The 27,953-nt window shown below is 36.2% G+C and overlaps 1 protein-coding gene across 1 annotated transcript in view; it reads left to right on the top strand.

Annotated features, from left to right (window-relative positions):
- Positions 1-27,953, top strand: part of LOC150096202 (uncharacterized) — an 881,296-nt gene that overhangs the window by 367,987 nt on the left and 485,356 nt on the right. Inside the window, exons 12-13 of the mRNA XM_090409004.1 lie at positions 8,973-9,104; positions 26,219-26,404. Coding sequence (XP_090265130.1) covers positions 8,973-9,104; positions 26,219-26,404 — 318 coding nt within the window. The remainder of the gene's footprint in view (positions 1-8,972; positions 9,105-26,218; positions 26,405-27,953) is intronic.

The following is a 27,953-nucleotide window of genomic DNA, read 5'->3' as shown; positions in this document are numbered from 1 at the left end:
CTGGAGAGGAAACTGACGACGTCTTAGCTTTTTTCAGCTTCGTCGAGGAATTGAGAAAGGTTGGTAGATGGACAGACTTCCAACTTCTTATATTGCTAAGGAGTAAATTAATCGGAAAGGCCAAGAGTTTTCTGTACTCTTCACCAATTTTGAAAGACCTTGGAATATTCCAAGTTTAAAGAGACCTTAATCTCCCAATTCTCAAGGATAAGAAGTTTGGGCTGCAATATATGGAAATTATAGAGGTGTGCTCAAAAAGAAAAGGAGTCTGTAACAGAATATTACAACAAGTTGTTGACAATTGCTAACAGTGTAAGTGTCACCTCGACTGGACAGTATTTCACCAGTTTAGGCTAGGGGTAAAGCAAGAATTAAAAGAGACTGCCTATAAGAAGAAAATTACGAATCTTAAGGAATGTTTCCTCGCTCTGAAAGAGAAAGAAGATCATGTAAATACCGCATCTGCAGTATTTACATGATCAAAGAGGCAAATAATTCCACTTGCGAAGGTAAGAATGAAAGGAAATCAAGCACATGTAAGGGCAAGACTACCAAAGATCAAAAGGATAGTGAGGACTAAAGAGAAAGATCAGTCAACATTAATCAAGTGACTGAAAATGAATTGAACACCCAAAAACAAGTAGGGTTAACAAACATAGAAGTATGTTCTATAATAAAACAAGAAGTTGAATGGTTACAACAGCCCTTAGTGGACTGTCTTGATACTGTACTGAAACAGCTGGCGGCAGTATCAGTAAAGACCTCGGAATCAAATATACCTCAAACTGAGAGGACTAATGAGATAATAAGACAAGAAGTCGAAAGGCTACAACAGCTGATGATGGACCGTCTTGATGCTGTTATGCAGAAGTTGGCAGCAGTCACAGCAAGGACTTCCGAAGTATCTCTGCATCAATCAGAGAGAAATAATGAACAAGGTGACAGAAAGGAACCTCCTAGATGTTTCAGTTGCAATAAGATTGGGCACTTAGCTCGCAACTGTGTTAGTTTGAGGAGGAGAGGACAATGGAATCATGAACAACAAAAAAGGTCGAAAACGACAATTAAGGGTAAGGTACAAGGATCGCATTATGACATATTGTTAGATACTGGTTCCCAGGTCTCTGTCATAATGGGAGGTATGGGGTATGGGGAGGCAGTTCTAATCTAAGGAAACCGATCAGACTATCGGAGTTATCGACATCCAATGTTTATGTGAACAAGAAAGTTAGAGTAAAAATATACTTACCTGAGTTTAATATGTGTGTTTGGCAAAAGTTATTGGTCCTCCCCAGGACATCTCGCCCACACGTACTGATAATTTTAGGAACTAACTTTCTAGAGAAGTACAAGTTCTCATGCGACTTTTCTAGAAATGAGATGTTCCTAATGGGAAATAAACGGTTTGGTAGAGGGAATCATAAATTTAAATATAGGGATAGAAATGAAAAATCACATGAAGAAAGAATGCAGAGTGAAAGTAATGTCGGGCAGACTGAAGGAGATAGTGAAGTTTTCTGGAAATAACCAGATTGATTCTGCAATAGCTTCAACGTCCGAAGTGAGTAATCAATCTAAGACTTATCACACATCTAGCGTCAAATTAATAAATGACCAAGGCGAAACAGAAAAAAATTAGGAGGATAGTCTGAGAACAATCAGAGTAAACTACATTGAAGTAATTAATAGATCTGAAAGTTTCTATAACAGACTGAGGCGGAACAGGCACAGAAAACATGAAGTTAATATACAACCTCAGCAGCAGTTTAGTTATGCCAACTTCCTCTGTTTTCTTTTTATGCTTAGGAAAGCTATAAGTGGTTTGTTATGTTGGAATTTAGCACTTGCTACAAAGGCTGCACACTTGCTAACAGATTGTGCAAGCTTTATAAAAAAAAATAATGGAGAATTAATTAGGTCCAAAACATTAAAGGATTGCAATGAAATTAGGTGTAATCTTGAGAATAGAACACATAAAGAAATGAAGTGCAAATTAGGTCCAAGAGAGATACAAACGAAAGAAATAAACAAGATTGTAGTCATTCTCTCCAGAAAAATTGCAGGAAGTTGGAAAAATTTCCTTAAAAAAATTTTTTTTTGGGGAGAGAAAATCTATGTAAAATCGTGTATAGAAGGATTTTTGTACAAAAATACCTTACATACCAATTTTGCTGGTAAACAAAATTCACTAAAAATACTTGTGGGTATTTTTAGTGAATATTTTTAGTAATAGAGAAATTTTCATATTTTTTAATTTGGAAATAATATTTTTTGTATATTACTGAATATTGTCACCTCAAAGGGTTTTTGTAAAAGAACAAAGGAATATAAGTATGAGATAAATTGTCTAAAGAAACCTCTTAGTCACCAGTAATTCTAGACGGATTAAGGTCTTAACTAATGACCTGAGGCAACTGCAACCTCGAAGGTTAACATTGCAAGGGGGTTTCCCATCTTAATGCAACGACCGAAAAAAAGGTGGTGGTGCAGAACAACGTAATACCGAGGGGATTAATACTTAGCAGAACTCAAGGTCATTGGAGAGGTATAAGAGGGATTGCTATGGCGATAGGGGGGCTTTTTAGTGGTTCCTGGGTCAGTGAGAAGTTTCAAGGTCACGTGGGGTTCCGGTCAGAAGTTACGGGTTCCAGAAGTTCACGTGGTCCCAGAGTCGAGAAGTACGATGATATGACATACGTTACGGCAGCAGAGTTTTGATAACATCTTGGGAAATGATTTCTAATCGCCATCGGAGACTTGCGTTCCAGATAGTAAATGCCGAGAAAGCGATGTGACTAAGATAAACGGTTTTAGAAGAAATTAGATGCCAAGTTTTCATGCCACCAAGATCCAAATGTTCGCCGATATTAAGAGGAGATCTCACGAAATCCTGGAGTTGATATCCAAGTGCAGTACTAAAGTCGGACGATAATAGAAGGAAGTGATTTCAGGGATCATTCAGAAAAGACCAGACATCTGTTCAAAGTAAGATCTTTCCTTTGTTTAGCTAGACAGAATTGTGACTGTGATTTGTAGAGTTAGTTTGTTATGATACTTGAGGACTTTAGGCTTTATACTAACCTTTGAATGGTCTTGTTAAATTATATATGAGAGAAAACTTGGCTAATTGTTAAGGTGAAATATCGTGTGTTTAATATTATTCCTAGTAGCTATGCCTGAGTTTGTTTAAGTGAGATTGCTCTAAGTGTGATAAGATGTTAACAAAGGAAATATTATAGATATGTGGTCTTACGAGAATTGCCTTCATAAGGGTAGTAATTGCAATTTGTATTGAGAATTGTCTTTTGGCATTGAACCTGATTTACTTGAATCTTTAGTTTTAATCTTTTGTACATTTCCTTGATGATAAATAAATCGTTTTCATGTTTAAATAACTTGCCTGATTTCTATTTCCAGTGCACTACTCATTAATTCGAATCTGTATGTCCTAAAGTTAAATTGCCATGACTGTAGATTAGAAAATATACGTTGATAGATTTCGTGATAGATAAGAGAGGAAAGTTTTGTACGTTTTACTATGTTTTTCTTCGGAGGGAAATTCAACTCCTACCCACGAATTTGGTTGCGCAGCTGGAAACTAAATAAATTTTCCAAATTCAGTTGAGAATAAACACCAGTAGGTCAGACAAAGAGATTGGCTCCAGCCAGAGGCAATTTCTTTGTTCTGTAAGTTTTGCACACATGCTCTTTATTATTTTATATTTGAAGATTTGATAACATATTTAAAATAACTACATTTTAACAATGGCACAGCCGACAGGATGTGAATTGTACTATTAAATTGAAATCTTAGACAGTTCACAGTAAGTAGGTTTCGTATGCTGACCGGGCATTTGAAGAGCAAAGGTTAAAATTTGAGTAATTTGAATATTTTCTAGTGTAGTACATTGTAAACTCAGGTATAAGCATGTCCACTCCTATTAGTAGTTCAGGAATGAAAGATACAGAGTTCTTTAGGTGTATAAATCCACAACAAGTGTTCCCGCAATTTTTGGGGAAAGAGACGGACGACGTCATAGCATTCTTTTGCTATATTGAAGAGCAAAGAAAAGCTGGAGGATAGACAGACTTTCAACTACTGGTGCTACTCTGCAGTAAGCTGGTAGGGAAGGCCAAAACCTTCCTATACTCCTCCCCTGTTCTAAAAGAGACTCTGGAATATTCTAAATTTAAGGAAGTCCTAATCTCTCAATTCTCTAAATTGAGAAGTTTGGGGCCTAACTTGTGGAAGCTCCAGAGATGCTCTCAAAAGGACAGAGAAAGTGTGTCCGATTTTCAGAACAGATTGTTAACTGTGTCAAGTACCCTGAACGTCTCGAATGAGGAAAGACCCCCCACTTAGACTGGGCTGTCTTCCAGCAATTCCGACTGGGGGTGAGACAAGAGTTAAGAGAGACAGCTTTCAGCAAAAGAATATCCAATCTGGATGAGTGCTACAATGTTATGAAAGAAAGGGAGCAGATGCTTGGGGACATCCATCCTACAACTGCTGCAGGCCTTGTTAACATCGTTGAGGAAGATCGCAGCTCAATTAAACAACAAGAACAGGAGAAAGAAAGTAGGGAGAGGAAGGATAAGTCCAAGAATAAAAGGGGAAGTGAGGGAAATGGTGTTGAGACAATCAATTGATTAACAGAAACCATTCGTAATGTCAGATCTATAATTTAACAGGAAGTAGAATGTCTCCAGCAACCTGTTATGGAAAAGACTAGACAAAGTAATGAAACAACTGGGAGCAATATCCATGAGAGTCCCAGAACCATCCAGCAACATGAGCGAAAGAACTACAAAGCTGATTCGCGAAGAGGTTGAGAAGTTACAAAAGCCTCTGCTTGATTGACTGGACTCATTCATACAGAAACTGACAGCAGTGACCTTGCGGGACATCTCTGAATATCCATCAAATCTAAGAAGGACCAGTGATCAGAATGAAAGAAGAGAACAACCACCCAGATGTTACAATTGTGACAATTGCAGGCACCTTGCCCGCAATTGTTTCAGCAGTAAGAGGCACTCCAACAAAGGTTACAATGAGGAGCCTAGGTCTCATGTATACGTGAATAGGACTTGAAACAGAGATCAAAGACGTAAAGGGCGATCATATGGAATGACAGTAGAGGGAAGAGTCTGTGGGAAATATTGTAAGGCTCTGATAGACACTGGTTTTCAGACCTCCATCATTTCAGGGGATTATTTTAGAATATTGGAGCCTTATGTAAAAGGGGAAGTTTCGTATCTCAGGAAGTCCGTGAGAATATCTGGAATTACAGTCTCCACAATTCACGCGACCAAGTCAGTAAACTTAAAGGTGTACTTACCCGAATTCAATCTGTGTGTTTGGCATGAGTTTTTGGTTCTGCCTAGAAGTTCTCTCCCACACATAAAGTTGATTCTAGGGAATGATTTCCTGATAAGATATAACTTTGCATGTAATTACACAAGGAGGGATATATGTCTTCTTGGAAGAAGGCGAATCACCAAGGAAGATTGTAAATCACGGTCTTACAGTGAGGACAAGGACTCATTCAGCTTTAAGCTTCAGAGACAGAGTAATGAAGAGCAGGCTGATAGATCTGAGATTAACCCAGTATGTAATCAATCGAGCATGGAGGAGGCCTCTTTGTCAGTAGAGACAGGTCATCCAACATGCAATAATTCGTTAATTGAAATGGTATCAGAAATAAATAGTGACTCAAACATGAGTTTGGATGAATTTCAACCTACAGTGTTGGGGGTTAATTATGTTTGTATCAAAAAGAGGATTAGGAGTGCCTGCAGTGAAATAAATCATATTCAGAGCATTTTACAAAAAAAAAAAAAAAAAAAAAAAAAAAAACAGGTAATACTCGTTACTTTTATAATCAGAGGAGTTCACAGCATGATGTGAGAGAAAAAAACAGAAGGAAAGAATTCTGAAAACATAGTCATGGCTAATGGCAATTTGAAAGACAGATTTAGAAAAAAAAAATTTTTTTCTTTGTGTTCCCCCTTTCAATTCCCCCCCCCCTCTCCCCCGGAATTGAAAGGGGGAACACAAAGAAAAAAAAAATATATTTTTGTAGAAAATTTTTTAAAGGGGAGGGGAAAGCTTTGTTAAATTGTGAATGAATACAATTCACTGAGGAATGTTTCATTCATAATTTAACAAATTAAAACCCTTGAAAAGGATATGCTTGTATTTTAGTATAAGTTGTATATAGCCTGACAAATATTAGGTACCGTAATTAGTGTAAAACTTGTGAATATTCCCGTGTAAAATACCTACTATGACATCATAACAATACTAATTCCTATTTTTTGTTTTTCAATCTTTTTCATGACTGTCTCACTATAGATATTAAATAGATTTGGTGAAAGGATACACCCTTGTCTAACTCCTCTTTTTATTTTCACTACAGAAGTCTCATTGCTAAACAGCTGCATTTTCTGTTTGGTGTAAATCATTTTTATAATCTTAAGTACATGATCTTCTATGTCTAATTTATCTAATATATTGAACATTTTATTATGTTTTACCCCAGTCAAAAACCTTCTGAAGACTATGAAGCATATGTAAATGTTTCTATTTCTTTCAAGTGATCTTTCTATTAGTATTTTTAGTTCCAGGATAGCATTAATGGTTCCCATTCCTCTTCTGAAGCCTTTCCGTTGTTCACTCAATTCACCGCTTATGGCTCTTTCAATTTGTTTGTTAACAATGGTTAAAATAATTTTAGATGCATGGGATATTAAGCTCACACTTCTGTAATCCTCGCAATTTTGTGCATTATGTTTCTTTGGAATCTAGCAGTTACCGACCATTATTATTAGCTTGTCTGTGTGGTTAGCCTAGTGGCTTTGCGCTTCGCAACCATATGCCATATTGGAAGGAGTGTCCTAGGTTTGATTCCCGTCAACGACGTGAGGAGCTTAAGGATCTTCCTCAGCCATAGCCAAGTTAGCTGGGCTTGGGCGTGGACAGCAGGGTTTTTCCACCAGTTTATCTGGTATTTTTTATCCTGCAAGCAGGCAAACCGGTCCGAGGATACACAAATTACATTCAGGAATTCTAACCCAGCCATAGGTCTGATTCGTCAGCCTATGCCGGTTCCAGAGCCCGCATAAAATTTGGGGGGACCAGATGGTACCGTAAACTCCCGTAAAAAGGGGAACGCAGTATCATCACACGGAATTTATTTATTTTATTATTAGCTTTGCTTTTCTCTCCCCAGATTATCATTTCCTACTCTGCTGTTTAGATCTCCAACAATGACCAACTTTTCATTTTTTGTTCAGCTTTCTCTAATGCATCCTTTTATTCAGTTTTATTGCATAATGCAGAATGATGGACACAGGACACACAACTTAAAAGAATAATGGGATGTAATGAGTGTGAACGACCTTACTTGCATGCCTCCCACACAGAGATAGTTCTCATCTTCCAGTCCATTATATGACCTTGACAGTTCTTCATGCTAACTAGTATGCTGATGCTGCCCTCCTTGCACCTGGAAGAGTAACTGGTAGTAGGATTATTTGCTAACTGATCAGAAAACCTCCTGATGTATTCATCATTGGGTTCAGTCCCATGTTCTATCTAGTCATGAGCATTTTACCTCTTCATCCTGGAATTTGGTAATTTGTGGTCCCAAATTTCTGGTTTTCACCTCTCTCCACTTTCATACATGTGGTGTAGGTGATAGTTTCATGTGTTCAGCATGCCCATAAGGCTATCACCTACAGCACATGTAGGAAGGGGGATGCAAAAACCAGAAACTTGGCTCTGAATTCCACAATAGCCACTTCAGGCCTTAAGTAGTGGTATTTAATCATGTGATGAAGGTCATCTACCATTTAAGGTCTATTTGGCATTTTTTTTCCAACTAGGAAGGTATAGATTTCTGTTGGAATTACTTATTAGGGGTCACTGGAGCCTCATTTGTGAAAACAGGTAACACTAGAAGGGAGTTAACTGTCTGGGATAGGTTATATGTTGCACATTTCCTGTTCATTAGTAAGCAGAGGTAGTTGAGTACATTGTCACTGAATGAGTTTAAGGTAAGATATAAGTAGACATTGTGTGAATAACAGCTTTCGTGAGCCCTTTGCAATGAATCTTTACATTCCATGGAGATGCTTAAATAAATACTACTACTACTAATAGTACATTGTGTGAAAGGTCATGATGGAATTGTTGTCTAGTTCTGCGTAAGTGGATATGTTTGATAAATGCAGCCATAGTTTTCTTTCATAATTACTACTGTTAAGGTCACAGTGCTTGTTTCCTTATATGCTTCAAGAATGACTGCTAATGTTTTTTGAGTTTTTCCTCTCTTTTTTTTTTTTTTTTTTTTTTCTATTCTTGTGATATAGGGAGGCACATTAGGGGCACTACAATTTTTCATTCAGTTTTATGTACTGTCATATCCATTAATGTTTGTAAAAAAATTCCTGAACTTTGCTATTTTTGCTGTTCTGCACTTATGCTGATCTCTACAAAACAAAGAAAATTTGGAATAACATGTAACAATAAACAAAAAATGTTTCATTTGATACATTGATAGCTCTAGTGTTTACTTTCAGTTTTTGATTATTCCTTATAAAAGGGTGAAATGCTGCATTTCAAGTAAAGTGTTAAATTTTTAAGTTTTATATTATTTTTTTATTGATATCAGCTCTCCATTATACTAGAGCAGTTGTTTTTGTTCTCATTTAGTCACTTGTTAAGGTACCCCAGATTACCAGCAAGCCATTCTACAATTTTGTAATGGTAATAATACAAACCAATTATTCATTGAATATTTTTTGTCAAATTAATTTAAAAAATAACATATAATGAAAACAACATCATATTTAGAATTAAAATAAAAAAATATAGCCTACCATTTATTAAAACGAAACTGTTTTTATTCATGTAAATAAGATTATATATTTAAACAGATATTATATTTTCACATTCTGTTATTTGATAGGTGACCTCTCAAATGAAGAAGAAGTTTTGCAGTGGCTTATTGCGCAGCAAAGTACTGATGAAATTGAGGATGTTTCTTTCAAGGTTTTGGAACAGATGCTAGCAAAATCAGAATATCTTGCTGTGTTATTTTGTAATTTCAGATATTTCTCAGATATTCTAATTATACATATATTGTTTAAATATATATGATAATGCATTATATATTTGAATACAACTGTTGTACATACTAAATTGTGGGTGTGATTCACAGTAAGCACATTTTATTGCCTATTTGCCCAATTCTGTTTTCATCAGCCTTTAGAGTTTGCTGTTATCACAGAACTTTATCATTGTTCAGATTTTTGATGTTAAGCTGCTATGTGTCGAATTTTGTTTTCAAACCCTTGCTAACAAGAAAGGAAGTACATGCAAGAGTAAACAGGTATTTGCAAATAACAAGATGCAAGACTTAAGAGTAAAGTTGGCAGAGGTGAGAAATTAGATAAATGGTGAATATAAATGAAAGGTTGCAGAAGAAACACATAAAAATAACTAAGAGAAATAGATCATGATTGAAAACATGAATCAGGGCTTACCAAGAGGTAGATGAGCATGATAATTGAACTTTGGATAACAGGTGAAGAAGCAGGAGAGGTAGAGAAGGTTTTAAGAAAGAAAATGATTTTGTTGGAGAAAGAGAATGTGAGGATGAATATCAGAACATCACTGAAGAGAGTTAAAAATTATTAAGGGAGGTGGGAAAGGTAGTCATTATGTTAGATATGACTAGTAAGTCAAAACAGCAAGCAATGATGAATGGGATGTTAGTAGAGCAGTATGAGGAAAAGGTAGTGTAGTTTGTGAATGTGTTGGGTTGAATGACGGATGGTACTGTATAAGAGCGATAGGTTAAAGGTGAATGAGAGATTTGTGGAATATGAGGATATTGGAATGAGTAGAAGGGTAAGATGTGTGAATGGACAGAACAGAACAGTGTGAGACCATTGACAAGAGGGAGAGATAGTATGAAAAATGGACAGGGGAAGTGCAAGATAGATGGCAGCAGGGTGAATGGGAGTTTGTAGAAGGTAGAGTGTGGAAGTAAGGTCTTTGTTAAAACAGAATAGGTCTTATTAAATGGAAGTCCTGTTAGAAGGAACATGAAGATGTTCCTTCTAACAGGACTAAAGTATAGTGTGTCTTTTGTCTCAAATTGTTCTGCAGTTGTGCTCTAGTTGGATACAAGTGTCCTTCAGTGGTGTTGTTGTTTGGAATTCTGTTGTATATATTGTGTTTTCGTTGCTGTTTGTTTCACTACTTCAGCAACTAAAGATGGCGTCCAACAAGAAAGGTACATCAGCAGCTCGCACAACTTCTCTATGAAAGTCTGGCTCTTCGTAGGATTTTTCACAGTGGATGCGTTGCGGAAACTGTTATATGTATGGTGAAGGATATGTTGTGGACTGTTTGACTAAATGAGAAGAATGAAAACGTCGACGTATGTGAGAAGTGTCGGGATAGGCTGGAGCCAAAAGGAATGGAAGCAGACGTCAGAAACATAGCAGATGAACTTCGGCAGGAGTTCGGGAAAATGAAAAGTGAACTTCATCTTTTGCAAGAGGAATTGGAAGTGCTCAGTAAGGGGGTTCTGGAAATTAAATCCAAGTTAAATGGGCTGAATAGAGAAATTAGGACTATGGAGATTACTCTAACTGAATTAACTAGAACAGGATTAAGTATGGGATTTTGTGATTGATGAAGAAATAAATAATATGGGAGTGATTGGTAGTCAACAGAATGAAAGCACAAGAGGCCATGAAGAAACAAGATGTCATGAGAGTGAGGGAGTAAGTAAAAGAGCATTAGGTAATGAAACTGGGAGAGTCATGCTGAATAGCATAGAAAATGAGACCGTGAGTGACTCTTGTTTGGACCTGAATGAAGTTATGAGTGGTAAAATATATGGTAATTCTATGATTAAGGGTATGGAGAACAGTATGCCTGAGGTGTGCTTGGCTGGTGGAACAATAGAGAGAGTGGCTTTAGCAATAAAGAGAGGGCATGATGCAGAAAAGAGGATAGTTATGGTGGGTAAAAATGACCTGAGTGGTAGTATAAATCGGGTAGCAAAAGATTTAAGAACACTGTTAGATATCATGAAGAAGAAAAGTGTCAATGGGAGGATAGTGTGTGTGCTGCCTCGTTTTGACAATTATAAGTTAAGTAGATGAGCGATGATAATTATAATTATTATTATTATTATTATTATTATTATTATTATTACGACTCCAGGAGTCCTTAGACTCATCGAGGGAGGCCCTAAACATCATGTCCACACAACTATACGACATTCTCACAATATCTATCATACCTTGCCTTGAACTCACTCACCGTCATAGCACCCACAACAGACTCTGGCAGCTTATTCCACTCGTTTACCACTCTAAAAGTAAAGAACCCAGCTCTAACACCCTTGCTAAAGACACTCTTGCCCAGCTTCCATAGGTGTCCTCTAGTTCTCCCACCACCATTCCTGATCTCAAAAATATCCTCTGAATTAATCCTATAGAAACCCTTGCGCAATTTGAATGTCTCAATCATATCTCCCCTTTTCCGCCTATCAACTAATTTCTGCAACCCACAAATCTTCAACCTGTTTTCATATGGTTCATTCCACAGACCTGCTATCATCTTAGTCATTCGCCTCTGGATCCTCTCCACCTCCTCCCCATCAAGAAGGAATCTAGGTGACCAAATCTGGGCACAGTAGTCAAGATGAGGTCTTATCAAGGCTCGGTACAGAGTTACAATAACTTGCTTGTCTCTGCTCTTCAAAGTATTTTTCAACAACCAAGTGAGTTGATGAGCTGATTTAGCTACTTTTGCAATGTGCCTCCTAAACTTCATCTCCCTATCCACCAACACTCCCAAGTACCTGGCCTCATCAATCTCCTGGAGTACAGTTCCACTAATGTGGTATACTGCTGCTAATCTTTTCACCCCAAAATGCATAACCTTACATTTTGTCACATTAAATTGACATCCATTCTCCTTAGCCCAGAACTCCAATCTATCCAAGTCGTCCTGCAAGATTTTGACATCTTCTGCACTCACTATTACCCTACCCAACTTTGCATCATCAGCGAACAAATGAACTGTTCCTCTTAGATCCTTCTCTATATCGTTAATGAACAAATTAAACAGCAGTGGTCGAAGAACAGAACCCTGCGGCACACCACTAGTCACAGGCCGTCTTTTGGATTCTGCTCCTGAATCAACTACTCTCTGATATATCTCCATCAACCACCCACCTATCCATCTCACCAACCCTATATCCATTCCCATATGTTGTAGTTTACGGATTAAAATTCCAAAATGAATGATATGATTGCAAAAATGTGCAAAAAAAAAGAGGTCTGGAATTTGTTGATATCTGGAGTGTATTTGAAGGCAAAAGACAGCTGTATGCAAGAGATGGGTTGCATCTAAACCTGGAAGATCATAAGCGATTAAAGAAGTTACTGTTTTCTGAACAAGTTGAAGTAATTGGGCAGGGAAACTAAAATTGAAAAGGTTGAGTGTAAGAGGAAGAAACTTAAGCAGTGATTGTATAATTGTTGATCCTTATTCACGGAATAAATTGCAGAATACAGGGAATATAAATCAGCAAGTGACTACTGAAATTAGTAACATATATATCAGTTCTAAAGCTGGTACAAGAACTAAAGGGAATCTGCAATTTTTGTATACAAATGCAAGAAACATTCGAAATAAGAGGGAAGAATTTTTGGCATTAGTCAGTGCAATCTCACCAAAAGTTGTAGGCATTAGTGAAACTTGGCTGTCAGCAAAAGATGTGGTCACTGGAATGGAATGTGATAGGTACAGTATTTTCAGGGAGAATAGAGAAGATAGAACAGCGAGAGGAGTACTGTTGATGATAGCTGATGAGTTGCAGCCAAAGAAAGTAGTATATCAAGATGATAGACATGTGAATAATAGTACATTTGAGACGGTCTGGTGTGAAATAGTGACCAACGCAATCAAATATATAGTTGGTTGCTGCTATAGGTCAGGGGGTGATATTGAATTCGTGCATCAGCAAATTAGTGCAATGAGTGCAGGTTTAGTAATTATTATGAGGATTTTAATTATGGTGATATCAATTGGAAGGAGGAAATATTACGTGGCAAAAAAGAAATGGAATTCATACATCTTCTACGAGATAATTACTTGAAACAACACATAACTGAATGGACATATGATGTGAGAGTGTTGGACCTGGTCATTGGTTCAGAAGATATATGCATAAGTAAGGTGTCCCTGTTACCTCCAATTGGTGAGAGCGATCATGTAGTATTGACTTGGGTGGTTGCAAAATTTGTGGATTTCTCTCTTAGGAAGGGGTATATATGGAATTACAGGTTAGGCAATTAGAACAAGCTTTGGAGTGAGCTTGCACCAGTCTCATCACAGAACATATTGTAGGGGAAAGATGTTAGCAGTGCATGGGATAAAATCAACAGGTATCTGAGGAAGGCAATAGCAGATTGTGTCCCCATGGTCAGGAAGACAAACAAGATAGGCATTAGAGAAATGAATAGTAGTACTAAGCTTGATCTGCAAAAAAACAAAATGTTGTGGAGAATTTACAAGGAGAAAGGTGATCATTACACCCATGAGCAGTACAAGGCACAAGCTAGGAATAGTTACCAGCATAGTAAGAAAAGCCAAATCAGATTATGAAAGACCAAGGAGAATAAGGGTAATCCCAAAGAGTTCTTCCGCTATGTGGCAAGTACAAGGAAGTATGACTTCGGAAGGATAACCTTAATGGGTGATTATGGTATCGAGGTGACCAATTCAGGTGTAATAGTAGAATTACTGAGTGATCACTTTTCAATAGTCTATCACCCAAGTGAGAATATTTATGTACCTTTAGCAATAACTAATGTGAGAATTGAAGTGCAATATAGAAATCAGAACTGATTTCTGTATTGCAAAATTTAAATGCTAACACTGCTGTAGGTTTAGATGGAATATCAGCTAGGGTGTTGCGTGAATGTGCGAAGGAATGGCAACGCCTCTTACTTGGTTATTTAACTTAAGTTTGAACTCTGATATGGTCCCTAGGGAGTGGAAGGAAGGCAAAGTGCAACAATCCCTCGATTAGTGCACCTAATGCATTCCTTAAAACAGGTACAATAATTGAAAATGCACTAATCGAATATTCAAATTTCTTTTTTGAACCTTAATTTTTTTATAAAAGAATTAAGGTATGTCTCAGGGCCTAGTTAAAGGAAAACAATGAAGCTGAAAGAAAATAAAACATATTCAGAATATAAATTTTATTATTCTAGAATGTGCTAAGGAACTGACAGTGCCTTTGACCTGGCTTTTCAATGAAAGTCTGGCTGCTGGAAAGGTTCCCATGGAATGGAAGGAAGGTAAGATAGTGCCATTGCATAAGGGCGGTAGCAGACTGGAAGTGTTTAATTATAGACCAGTTTGTGTGTCATCAGTAGTTAGTAAGATTTTGGAGAAAGTAGTGAAGGACCGTATATAGCATTAGGCAGATGAGGGTATTGTTATCTGTGAGAGTCAACATGGATTTGTGAAGGGGCACTCTTGTTTTAGCAATATGCTAGCCTTTTATGATAAAGTTACAAGAGCATAAGATGAGGGGAAAGGCATATACTGCCATTTTCTTAGACTTAGTGAAGGCATATTTGACATGTTACCACATGATAAGCTGATATTTAAGTTGCATCACATGGGTCTGGATGTCAGATTGGTCAACTGGATTCAGGATTGGCTGTCCGATAGGTATCAGAGAGTTGTGTATGGTGGGCAGCTTCAAGGAAGCAGAGGGTTACAAGTGGGGTCCCACAGGGCTCAGTACTGGAACCTATATTGTTTAATCAATGACATTGTCAGTGGATTGCAAGGGGATATTCAGTTGTTTGCAGATGATGCGAAGCTGGGAAGGATTATTAGTAATAGTGCAGATGCGGCAGCCCTGCAAGAGAATTTGAATAAGCTAGACAGATGGATAAATGAATGGGGGTGCTGTATAAGAGCGATAGGTTAAAAGTGAATGAGAATTCACCTTTAATTCACCTTACAGCAAAATGTAAGGTCTTGGGGTTTGGGAAACATCGATAGGACACCTCATACTCTATGGGAGCAGTTATACTGGAGGAAGTAGGGGAGACAAGAGATCTGGGGTTGATGATTGATAGAAACCTGAAATTTAGGGGACATATTGCAAAGGTGCGAATGTAACACAGACGATTGCTGCAATAATGAGAAAGACACTGATCTGCAGAGATAAAACAGTTATTATTCCGTTGTATAAGATCCTGATCAGACCACACTTAGACTATTGTTCTCAGATTTGGTCCCCAGGATTTGAAGGGTATAAGTTAACTGTGGAAACAGTACAAAGGCAGATAACAAAGATGGTTTCAGGACTGTACAATGATAGTTATGAGGATCGGCTGAGGGAATGTAGACTGCAGAGTTTGGTGGATAGAAGAAGGAGAGGTGATATGATTGAGACTTTTAAACTGTTGAGAGGTGGTTACAGGGTTGACACTGGGGAGTTCTTTCGTTTGGTTGAACATCAGGAAGGAGTGATGACAAGGGGCCATCCCTGGAAGTTACGAAAGGAAACTGTGAGGAAGAGGGTGAGGAATGGTTTCTTTGCATGGAGGGTGGTTGAACCATGGAATGCATTGCCTGATGGAGTGGTGAGAGCGAGAACGGTCAATGAGTTCAAGAAGTGGTATGATGGACTTTGTGTTTCTTAGGCGGGGGGACCTACCCTTCATGAGTCTTGATAGACTTTGTGTTTCTTAGGAAGGACCTCCCACGATGAGTCTTTTGACTCCATGGAGGCCTGAATAATAATAATAATAATAATAATAATTAATAAAGAATTGGACTAACGTAGTTTGGAGGGCATTTTGTTTCCTTTTTTTTCATACAACCGACGGTATGGCCCTATTGCCTCTCCTACTCTTCTGCTAATTTTACTGTTTCTCTGTTCATCAGGGTCAGCCTCTAAGCATTGCTGTTTAAAAACTTCGATTGTACGAAAAATATTTTCAAATTGTTTCTGGGAAATCTCTTTTGGCTGGCTATCAGTGGTTAAATTTTCTTCATATTCTTCAGGATCTTCCTTCTGTGCTCTAAATTTAGCAGATTGGAATTGCTCAATTCTTCAGAATGAGATTTAATTAACAAGAGGTCGTTATCATTAAAGGGGAGAAAGAAATGAAGGACGTGAATTGGTCGCCAACATGCGAAATCACGTGCTTTATAGATAAAATTTCCCAACTGTTATACAAGCAAAATAGTTACCACTTTAAAAACTACAATGATCATAAAGAGAAGTTAATTTTCTGACGTGTAATAATAAACAACTCATCCCAGAAGACGGATTGATTACTTTATCGGAATGGATTCACCTTTTTGTGACATTCGCAGAAGTGTCGAAGGATCCCGAATCTGTGGGCGTACATAAATTTTGGTGGTAAAAATTTGGAACATAGTACACATTATAGTGTACATAGAAGTAGTATAGTATGCCATTAAAAATAACTTTGTAAAATGTTTTAAATCGGTAACTAAATTTAAATCGGTATAAATAGTTAGCCATGAAAATGTATAGGTAAAAAATTTTAAAATCTGTAACATTTATTTTTAAGATGTATATAGGCGCACTAATCAAATTTTAGAGGCGCACTAATCGAAAACGCATTAATCGAGGGATTATTATAGTTCCTCTGCATAAAGGTGGCTCTAAAACTGCTATGGTTAATTACAGACCAATCTTGGGAGTGGTGGTAAAAGTATTGGAAAAGTTGATTAAAGACAAAATTCAAGAATGGGTGGATCAGGATATGATATTCTACAGGAGTCAACATTGTTTTGTTAAATATCGATCCTGCCTTAGCAATTTATTCGGTTTTTATAATAGAATGACATCTGAGTTGGACAAAGTAAATGGCTACACAGTAGTACTTCTGGATTTTGCTAAGGCTTTTGATAGGAAACCTCATGGAATACTGTTGCGCAAATTGTAGTAGATGGGGATGGATACTAAACTGGTGATATGGATAGGAGAATGGCTCAGGGAGAGATACCAGAAAGTATTGTATGGAGGAGAAGAGTTCAGGATGAGGCAGGTGACCAGTGGTGTGTCTCAGTGCTCTGCGCTTGGGCTATTGTTGTTTAATTTGTACATAAATGATATAGGAAATGGCTTAAAGGGAGATATTCAGTTGTTTGCTGATGATGCAAAGTTGGGTAAGTCAATAAAAAATCAAGCTGATGTTGAGAGTTTGCTGGATGATTTAAATAAGCTGGTAAATGGGCTAAAGGAAATGGATGTCAGTTCAATGTGGAAAAGTGTAAAGTTATGTATTTTGGGATTAAAAGATTACCAGCTGTATACTACATTGATGGAACGGTACTCCAAGAGATTGATGAGGCCAGGGACTTAGGGGGTGTTGGTAGATAGGGAGATGAAGTTCAGGGGACACATTGCTAAGGTGTCCAATATTGCACATAGGATTACTTGGTTATTGAGGAACACACTAACATCCAGAGATAAAGAAGTTATTATTACCCTTTATAAAGCATTGATACTTGCACATTTGGATTACTGTGCTCAGGTTTGATCACCTGGATTCCTTGAACATGAGAAGGTTGTGGAAAGGGTTCAGAGGAGAATGACTAAGTTGATGAGTGATGTAAAAAATGCTCCCTACATTGATAGATTGAGAGCTTATGGATTGCAGAAGTTGGTTTTTAGGCAGTGAAGAGGGGATATGATAGAAACATTTAAATTACTAAAAGGTTTTTATAAGATTGATGCAGGGGAAATGTTTCAGCTGTGTGATAGTGATAGAAGAACAACAGGTCATCCCCTGGAAATTAAGGAAAAGTGTGGTTAACAAGGGTGTCGTTTTTTGCCTTGGAGGGTGGTGAATGAGTGGAATGCATTGCCTGACTCAGTTGTGAGTTCTTCCTCTGTAAATGAATTCAAGAACAGATATGATAGATATTGTTTTGATAGTGTGGGTCTCCTGCAATGAGTCTACGAGCTCCATAGAGATACCCAATAATAATAATAATAATAATAAGATATAAGAGAGTTGGTATTGTCGAATTGAATTTTGCAAAAATTAACAGTAAAAGTGAAACTTTGTTGGACAAGGATGATGTACTGACAGAAATAGAGTATTTGGGGTTTGAAGTTTCGTGCGCATGCACGCACGTGTGCGTGCGTGTGCGTGCGTGCGTGCGTGCGCGCCCTCATGAAAGAGATTGAAAGTGAGAAAAGGCAAGCAGTGAGGAAGAGTACTGTTAATAATAGCAAAGGAATTTTGCTATTATCAACAGCGTGGAGAATAATGGCAATGGTGGTTGGTAAGCTAGGTTGGTAATTATTCATCTGAGATTCTGTAGTACATCACTTGAATGAAATAATTAAGATATTTATTAATTTAGCTGCTGATATTTTGCTAGATTTCAAACCAGTATCTTCAGAGTATAAAAGTTTAGGTTGGCAATGATTGATTATTAGCAATTTAAAATGATAACAAACATAAGAAAAGAACTGAAGTCCTAATTTGACATCCTCTACTATTGGATAAAAGTAGATGTTTACATGTGTTTAGTCAGAATTGGTCTTAAAATGACTTATTGAGGTTTGAGGTGTTTCATTGCTAATGCTGACTTCAAAAGCAGTATGTCAGATTTGTTATGATTTCTATGTAGAACTTTTCTTCCATCCAGTACTGTATGAAGAGGTATCTAAAGCATGGTCTGCCATAATGGATGTCAATAGATCTTCCTGCCCATCTACATTAAGCCATTCATAGATACAAAGCACTTCATATACTTCTGAATGTGACAGATGATGGGGTTTGTTCTTAGATGATGACTGAAGTGTCATATGTGATTTCACTTGATGAAAGTGACAGTGAGGTAATTGTCTGCATTTGGCCAACCACATGAGGGTGGATCTATGTGGAACTGTGGAAGATGATTATGGAAAGCTCTCCCGTGACAGTTTGGAGAAAAGCATCTAATGAGGAATTAGGTAGAAGATCAGTGCCACTCAGGCACTGGTCCAGAAATATTTAGAAGCAGCATTGTCTGAACATATTCCAAAGGTCGAGAAGTTAAATATTCTATTCTATTCTATTTCCTCAGCCATATGACTGGCAGGGGTATTTATATTCTACCATACTAGGGAGATGATTATGAGCAAGGTGGTTTCCTGTTGCTTTCCTTGCCGTAGTACAGGGATTCTCAACCTATGGTACGCATACCACTGGTGGTACGTGAGCCACTGCCTTACTGGTAAATCTAATATCTTGAATTAAATATAGTGGTACGCCACTGGAAAAGGTTGAGAACCCCTGCCGTAGTATATTTATGACTGTAATGCATGCGTTCACTGGACCAGTTTGCCTGTTTTGAGGGATGAAAAACCCAAGTTACCCGAGGGAAAAAACCCTCTATCTCCTCCTCCTCCATATGAGACCTGTTGACTCATCTTTAATCAAAAGAGACCAGATAAAGGTTCCTCATGTCATAGACGGGAATCGAATCCAGGTCTTTCCAACCAAAAGGCTTCATTACTAGCTGAGCTACGGAGGCTCGAGGTTAAATAGGTTGTCTAAAATTAATGAATGATGAAATTAAACATGCAGTCTGGAAGAAGAAAAAGAAAACATTATGGAGGCAAACAATTAGGAGTAACGTGAGGTTCATGAAGATCAGGTTAGGAAAATGATGCAGCTGATATTTGGAAAGCAAAACTGCATTATTATGGTCAGTAGTTACCTGTTTGGGCTGTAGGATATCTGCTATTTATCGATTTTATCTTACATTATTACTTTTTAATAGTTAGTGATGGCTGATTTTGAATAAGTAAATAAATAAAAATGAAAGGATAACTTGTAGTTTATTATTTTTCTTATATGTAAATATATGATAAATTCATAAATGTATAACAAAAATTCATTATTTCTTGTAATCAGAAATTTCTTTACTAATGTTACATATAAGAGAAATCTTTGTATAGTTAGGGCCTATCGCAAACTGTTTAATTGTGGTATTTATTTGTAAAAAAGGACTCACCTCTAATTTAGTTTTTTAATTTCTGTAAAGTAAACTTGAGAAGAAAATATTGAACTTTTTGACAATGTTTACAAGTCATTAAAGAACTGTAGTATTGTTTACAACAAGAAACTTTCATCTCACTGCCATTTTGTTTACCGTGTTAGCAGAAGTGCACTTGCTCAAAGTTTGTACTTCCAAAGAGGAAGTTGAAATAGTGAGAGTGAATAATAGAACAGAGACAACATTCTGAAAACTAGGAAGTTTAGGGAGAAATAGAGTTTAAAGGAATTCTTAAGCCAAAAAGGTGGAAAAGAGCATTATGAGGGAAACAAACTGTTATCCAAAAATTAACAGATACTAGATGTAGATCCAGGAATGAACTGCTGTGTTTGTATACAAATGCTAGAAGTGGCAGATGAAATGGTTGCATTAATTGAGTCTGTTCCCCCAAATATTGATAGCATGGCTGGATGAGGACGACATCCTGATAGAGATGGAAGGGTATGATGTGTTTCGCGAGGATAGAAAGGGTAAAAAGGGAGGGGGAGTGCTATTGATGATAGAGAAAAAGTTATGTCCATACAAAGTAGAATTGCAAGAGGGAAATAGTGCCAGTGGTTTTGAGGCAGTATGGTGTGAGATAGAGGTGAATAGAATGAAATACTTGGTTGGATGTTGTTATAGATCTGGTAATGTGGATGGTAGTGACTATGAAATGTATAATCCAATTAGCCAAGCAAATTAGAAAAGGATAATCATTATGGGCGATTTTAATTATGGTATTATGTACTGGGATGATGAGATAGCAACTGGAAGTAAATAAAATGAGTTTTTTTGAGTTTTTGTGGGACAACTTTCTCAGACAGTATGTAACAGAGGGCACACAAAGATTGAGGGTCTTGGATTTGATCATCTCATCAGAGGATGTAATTCTAAATGAGGTGTCCAATCACCCTCCAATTGATGAGAGCGACCATGAAGTGATTACCTGGGTGGTTGCCAGCGGTGTGAAGACCTCTGTGAGAAAAGGGTGTATGTGGAACTATAAGGCTAGTGATTATGAAGAGCTCAGGAGACAGCTTGCAGGTGTAGCATGGAATGAGGAGTTAGCTGGAAAGAGATCAACGTAGCTTGGGGGATATTCAAGAACTATCTAGTAGAAGCAATGTCTAAATGTATTCCAATGGGGAGAACCAGAGGTCATCCCTGGAAGCCATATAAGGAGGGTGAGAAGCAGTTTTTTGCATGCAGAGTTGTGAATGATTGGAATGCCTTGCCTGAGAGTGTGGTGTCTGCAGAAAATTTGAGTGTGTTTAAGGTGCAGTATGATGAGCTGTGACAAAATATAACAAAAGGACCTCCTAGATGAGTCTTTGACTCCATGGGGTCTTGGGATAATAATAATAATAATAATAATTATTATTATTATATTAAATACCATGAGCCTGAATAGTCTGGACTTGCATAGCATACTATAAACACTTAACATAGAGTTTATTTGAACAAGGCAACAATCCTTCATATAAGCCATTTCCTCATAGAATGCCTTTTATAAATAAACATGTGAACCTTTACTTCATTTTCTTAATTTAAACAGATCCAATAGTCTGTATCTATCCACTTTGAGGGAAGTGGCACTCGTAATATCTGCTAATCTTTCCTAACTTTAATTTGTTTATGTATATATTTATATAATTTTTTTTAATAAGTTAGGAAATTATTGACCTTATTTAGTTATCTTACAATAGCTACTCAGGTGGTGCTTTTTAGAATTGTCTGTTATTGTTTAATTTCCATTCTGTTATCCAGTACTCTTTATGCCTCTGATATTTAGGCCAAAAATTCTGCGGTAATAAAGTTTTTATTCCAATGAAAGTTTTTATGAGTTTTCCTCTGTCTTCACATGTTTCTTCATGTCCTGTTGATGCTGTAAATGATGTTGCTTTTAGGAAAGGGCATATGTTGAAGTCATTATTGACGTTATGGTGATTTAGCTAGAGCAGAATTTCAGCTGTTTCTGTGAAAAGCTCTCAGACATTTTTCTTTTTCAGTGAAAGCATTCTTCAGCATTGATGGCATTAATGTTGAATTGATTTGCTAAAGTGACAATTACTATATCTTCTGCATTATCATCATCAACAAACTTTTTTGAAGTTACAAGACTTATTGTAGACTTATAACATGTTTGTGATATTGCACTTTAAACTCAATTTTACAATCTCTGTAATGGTCCCATGATTCCGGTCGTCTACTGCTTCCCAAGTAAGAAATCTGCTTCTCAATTTTTGGTTTACCTTCAGGAATGACCTCCTGACTTTTTTTTGTTATGAATAATGTTTTATTGGATCAAATCCTCTCACCAACTTAAGTATCTCTTTGATATAATTTCTTTTGCTTCACTTCACTAAATTCCTCAGATTTCATCCCTTCATTCTATTCATAAGTATAGCTTCTAACATTCTTGAGTTTTATTTTCTTATTTCTCTCTCTCTCTCTTTCTCTTCCCCAGGTGTCCTGATCATCCTTGAAATTCAGGCGAATAAATCCTTTAACACATTATCTGGGTATAATCTGATTAAAGCCTTATAGTGGAAAAGAAATTTTTCTTTCTTTCTTTATTATACATAGTTCTCTTATTATCCTATCATCAGTCTTATTGTTTATATTCTTTCTTTTTTTTTTTCTTATTTTGTTCTATTGGTACCTCCATAAATTCCAACCACTCATAATGGGAGACTCCAACTATCCACAGAATATCTATCATACCACTCCTTGAATCCATTAACAGACAAAGCACTTACAGTTATCTCTGACATTCGTTCCATTCATTTATTCACCACTCTCCAAGCAAAAAATCTAGTCTGCACATTCTTACTAATGACACTCTTACTCATTTACAGGGATGGACTCTTGTTCTGCCTCCTGTTGCCAAGTGCTGAAACACTTCTGCTGAATTAATCCTATAAAAACCCTTTAAGTGTTTAATTATTTAAAATAAAGAGCCAATAGGCTTCATTTCGGCAATGTAAACATTATTTAAATTAAGGGGATATTAAATTCCACATTGTTTTAAAACTGAATAAGAAACTCAAAGATCGGAATCAAAGAGTTTCATGCCGAATATAGTAACTATAAACGTATCGGTGACTACTAGCGTAAGCTAAAGCACGTAGTTCAAGTACGTAGTACAAACTAGGGCAACTCGTAGCAAAGACGGAGAAAGTTCTGATCGCTATTCTTAGTATTTTCCATGATGTAAAACCCATCTCTTAGGAGATATATGATGTTATACATTATGGTAGGTACCCAAACTGGTTTCGATCTTTATTGAGATCTGATCAGTGAGTAGCTAGAACAAAGTATAATAGAACTTATATACTTATATAAGAACTTATATACTTATACAAAGAACTTATATACTCTGCTATACGAGTTGTCAAAAAGGTGCACCCATAAATTATTTAAAATAAAGAGCCAATAGGCTTCATTTCGGCGATATAAACATTATTTAAATTAAGGGGATATTAAATCCCACGTTTTTACATTATGGAAAATACTATGAATAGCGATCAGAACTTTCTCCACCTTTGCTACGAGTTGCCCTAGTTTGTACTACGTGCTTTAGCTTATGCTGGTAGTCGCCAGTACATTTATAGTTACTATATTTGGCATGAAACTTTTTGATTCCGATCTTTGAATTTCTTATTCGGTTTTAAAACAATGTGGGATTTAATATCCCTTTAATTTAAATAATGTTTACATTGCCGAAATCAGCCTATTGCCTCTTTATTTTAAATAATTTATGGGTGCACCTTTTTGACAACTTGTATAGCAGAGTATATAAGTTCTTTTTGCTATCCCCTTAGTATTATACTTTGTTCTAGCTACTCACTGATGAGATCTCAATAAAGATCGAAACCGGTCTGGGTAGTGACCTCCCACCATAATGTATAACATCATATATCTCCTAAGAGATGGGTTTTACATTATGGAAAATACTAAGAATAGCGATCAGAACTTTCTCCACCTTTGCTACGAGTTGCCCTAGTTTGTACTATGTACTTGAACTACGTGCTTTAGCTTATGCTAGTAGTTGCCGATACGTTTATAGTTACTATATTCAGCATGAAACTCTTTGATTCCGATCTTTGAGTTTCTTATTCAGTTTTAAAACAATGTGGGATTTAATATCCCCTTAATTTAAATAACCCTTTAAGTATGTCTCTATCATATTCCATTTTTTTCATCTGTTAACCAACTTCTACAATCCACAGGGAGCATTCCACAGATCTCTCACTATCTTAATCACTTGCCTATGGATTCTCTCTACTGCTTCCTCATCCCCAAGAAACCAGGTGACTAGACCTAAGCACAGTGATTTGTTGATGATGACAATTAGTTCTTTTACCTTATCTCTCTGCATCTGGATAACATCACTAATATTAACTTTTGCACCAAGAAACATGATTTTGTTATACTTTCATTGAGTACTCCTCTGATCATAGAATCTCCACAGAAAATTTTATCCTTACCTTGTTTCTCTCATTTATTTTACATTGGTCTTGATACTTACCTGAGACCTCCTGCTTAATTCTATTCTTAGCCCTGCTAATCTCTTGACATATCTGCAATTTTTCAATTTCATGCTTTGTCCTCTGAAGGATAACATGCAAGCACGCTATTTCCTTATTTATATTCCACTTTGTTCTCCTGTATTTCCACTACTGCACATTTTACATTAACATTTTCTGTTAACATTTTAATGATACACTTTCTTTGTTCTCTTCATCCAACTGGCATCCATTCTTAAAAGCACTTACTACATACTTGCTCACCAGTTTTGCTCTCTTTCCATAAATACTTCAGTTTTTGTGACAAATACATCTCAAACACACTGCACTGAACATAAACATGTAAATTTAGTTCACTCAACAATGACATCTTTGCCACCATTATTCTACCATGCATAGGTGTCCTATCAATGGTATCAAATTTAAACAAAAATACATGGTTTACTTAAAACTAAATTACTAAATAACTCAGTCTATCATACACTCATATAAAAGAACAAACTACAGTGAATTAGCTTATTATTATTAATATTCCACGGGAGGTACACTAATATTATTACTCTACCTCCTGCAATGAGTCTTTGACTCCATGAAAGTCTGGTGTTAATAATAATAATTATTATTATTATTATCTCAATTAAGAAAAAATGACTTATCTTTCAGCAATGCTACTCACCAGCAACCTATACAATGCATCACTGTGTAGCGATCATTCTTGACTTTCACATTTCCTGTTTATTAGTTTCTTCTTCTTCCTCAGGGCTTTTAAATTCATTAAGAAACTGCTAAGAAAGTTACATGTGACTTGTAGGCAGTGTAACATCATAACTAAAATCTAATTAGCCACTGTACTTGCCATGATGTGTTCACATGTCAGTAAATGTATGTTCAAAGTGTCCATCAAAATTAAAATAATATTAGAATTCCTTGAAATCATATGGATATGAAGCATAAATTATTTGATATATTTCATCCAAGTGTCCATTTGGGTGGTTAAAAATGCCCTTGTTGTTGTTATTATTATTATTATTATTATTTTATTTTACCCAAATAATGGACATATCATTATGTACCCTAATGATACTGTATCCAGGAAAGTTTTACCATAGCTATGATGTTTGAGTATTGATAATATCTTTTATGACAAAATAAATTATTGAATATTTTTATGAAATTTACATTCAAAAATAGTAATTACTAAAAAACACACATATTAACCATAGTGATATTTCATCCCAAGTATCTTGGGACATCCTCAGTACAGTAATTCAAACAATACTAGGAATAACATACAGTTAGGGCACATGATTACAATGGAATCCCAATATGCGTGCAGTAGTGTGTTATAGAATTAAATTAAAATATAACTGAAAAAAAAAAAACATATATAAAGAGATTATTTTACACAATTTTGTATGACAATTTTCCATACTTTAGGAATAGCAAGAATGTCATTAAAACTTATCACTGTGGTTAGTACGTGTATTTTTTAGTGATGAATTCACCACAGGTTTCATTGTATAAAAAATAGTAATTGTTTTTTTCTATTTAGATGATAAAGATGATAAAAAGTCAGCTGAGGTTTTAAGAGAATTAGAAAATATTGATGATGAATTAGATGAAAAGGGAGTACCTTTTGTTAGAATTGATGATGATGAAGTAGCTAAATCATATGGTGTTGACGATGAGCTTCCTATTTTAGTATACTTTGAAAAAAAAATACCAAGCATTTATAATGGTAAGTGAATGAAAGATTTTCAATCTGAATTCATGAGTAATGATACACATTTAATCAATTTATTTGGTTTCTTTGTTAGAAATGATGTATTATTTTTTATTCTTTTTTTCTTTTTCTTTTTTTTTTTATCGAATAAGCAGGTTAATGAATTATGAACTGATACTTCTGTTATTGAAAACAATAACATAAAAACATTACTATTATTATACTTCCATGGACTCACATGCTCATTATTGGAGGTCCTTGTTTGCCACAGATGCAATGTTCATAAAACATGAATTTAAGACAATGCCATGTCTTAAATTCATTCACTTTTCTGCATTCACCACACTTTCAGGTACTGCATTCCACTTATTTAACTCTTTCCAGTCAGAAACCTTTTCTCACTAACTTGCTTACACCCATATACTGCTTTCAGGTAAAGTATCTTGTTCTACTTCCTCTATCTCTACAGTGTGAAGAATCTTTTCTCTATTATACTGTGGTGGTGGTGCTCTTTACCAATTGCATGCCTCAATTATATCATTCCTCTCCTATCAGTCTACCATACACCCATATATAAGAATAAACTACAGCGAATTAACCTGTTATTATTATTCCACTACACCTTAAATTCAGTTACTGTTTCCATACACCCTCAGGTATGGAAAGAGTAAATTTTGTTTGTTTCCACACTCTCATTCTGAAAGAATGCCATCTGTGGAACTTGATAGATAGGCATTCTATAACTGACATAATCAATGCACATGAAACTTATTACTCCATATCAGGCCTTATCAAGGCCTTGTACAGAATGACCTCGTTTCTTGTGCATGTCAGTGGCCTGCTTATAATTATCATATTATGATTGTTGCTCTTACTAATTCTAGCATCATGACTCCTAATTTTAAAGTTCCTGTCTACTATCACTTCTAGATCTCTTATCTGTATCCTTTCTACTTTTATATAAATATATAGAAAATGACAAGCATACAAAAGCGAAATTCTTCTTGTAAACTGTCAAGACATGAACAGTTCGTACTTATGAATACTTCATGGGCTAATAAACAGTGATCCCAAATTATTTAACAAACATGGAACTGCTCACTTTTGAATGTTTTACGATGCCTAAAGTTCATTGAAACATTAAGAAGTTCAACAATATTATTATTATTATTATTAACATCTGACCTCCATTCAGTCAGACTCATTGTGGAAGGTACACATTATTACACACAATGATCATCCAACTGTGCCTTAAACTGATTCAGTGTATCTACATTCACAACGCATTCAGGCAATGCATTCCACTTGCCAACCACTCTCCATGCAAAGAACTTTCTCCTCATTCCTCTGCTCACACCCTCCTTAAACAGTTTCCAGCTATGGCCTCTTGTACTGTTTCACCCCTCCCCCTCTTCCATTCTATGAAAAATCTCTTCCATATCAACCCGATAACAACCCCTGACTATCTTATATGTCTCAATCATATTCACTATGCTCTGCAATTTACATTCTCTCAATCTGTTTTTGTACTACACATTACAAAGATTGCTAACCACCTTTGTGA

This window comes from Typopeltis vanoorti, chromosome 19 (assembly GCF_054136105.1).
Source record: "Typopeltis vanoorti isolate ZY-2024b chromosome 19, IOZ_Tvanoo_1.0, whole genome shotgun sequence".
NCBI classification, from domain to species: Eukaryota; Metazoa; Arthropoda; class Arachnida; order Uropygi; family Thelyphonidae; genus Typopeltis; species Typopeltis vanoorti.
This window is presented reverse-complemented; position numbering and strand designations above follow the sequence as displayed.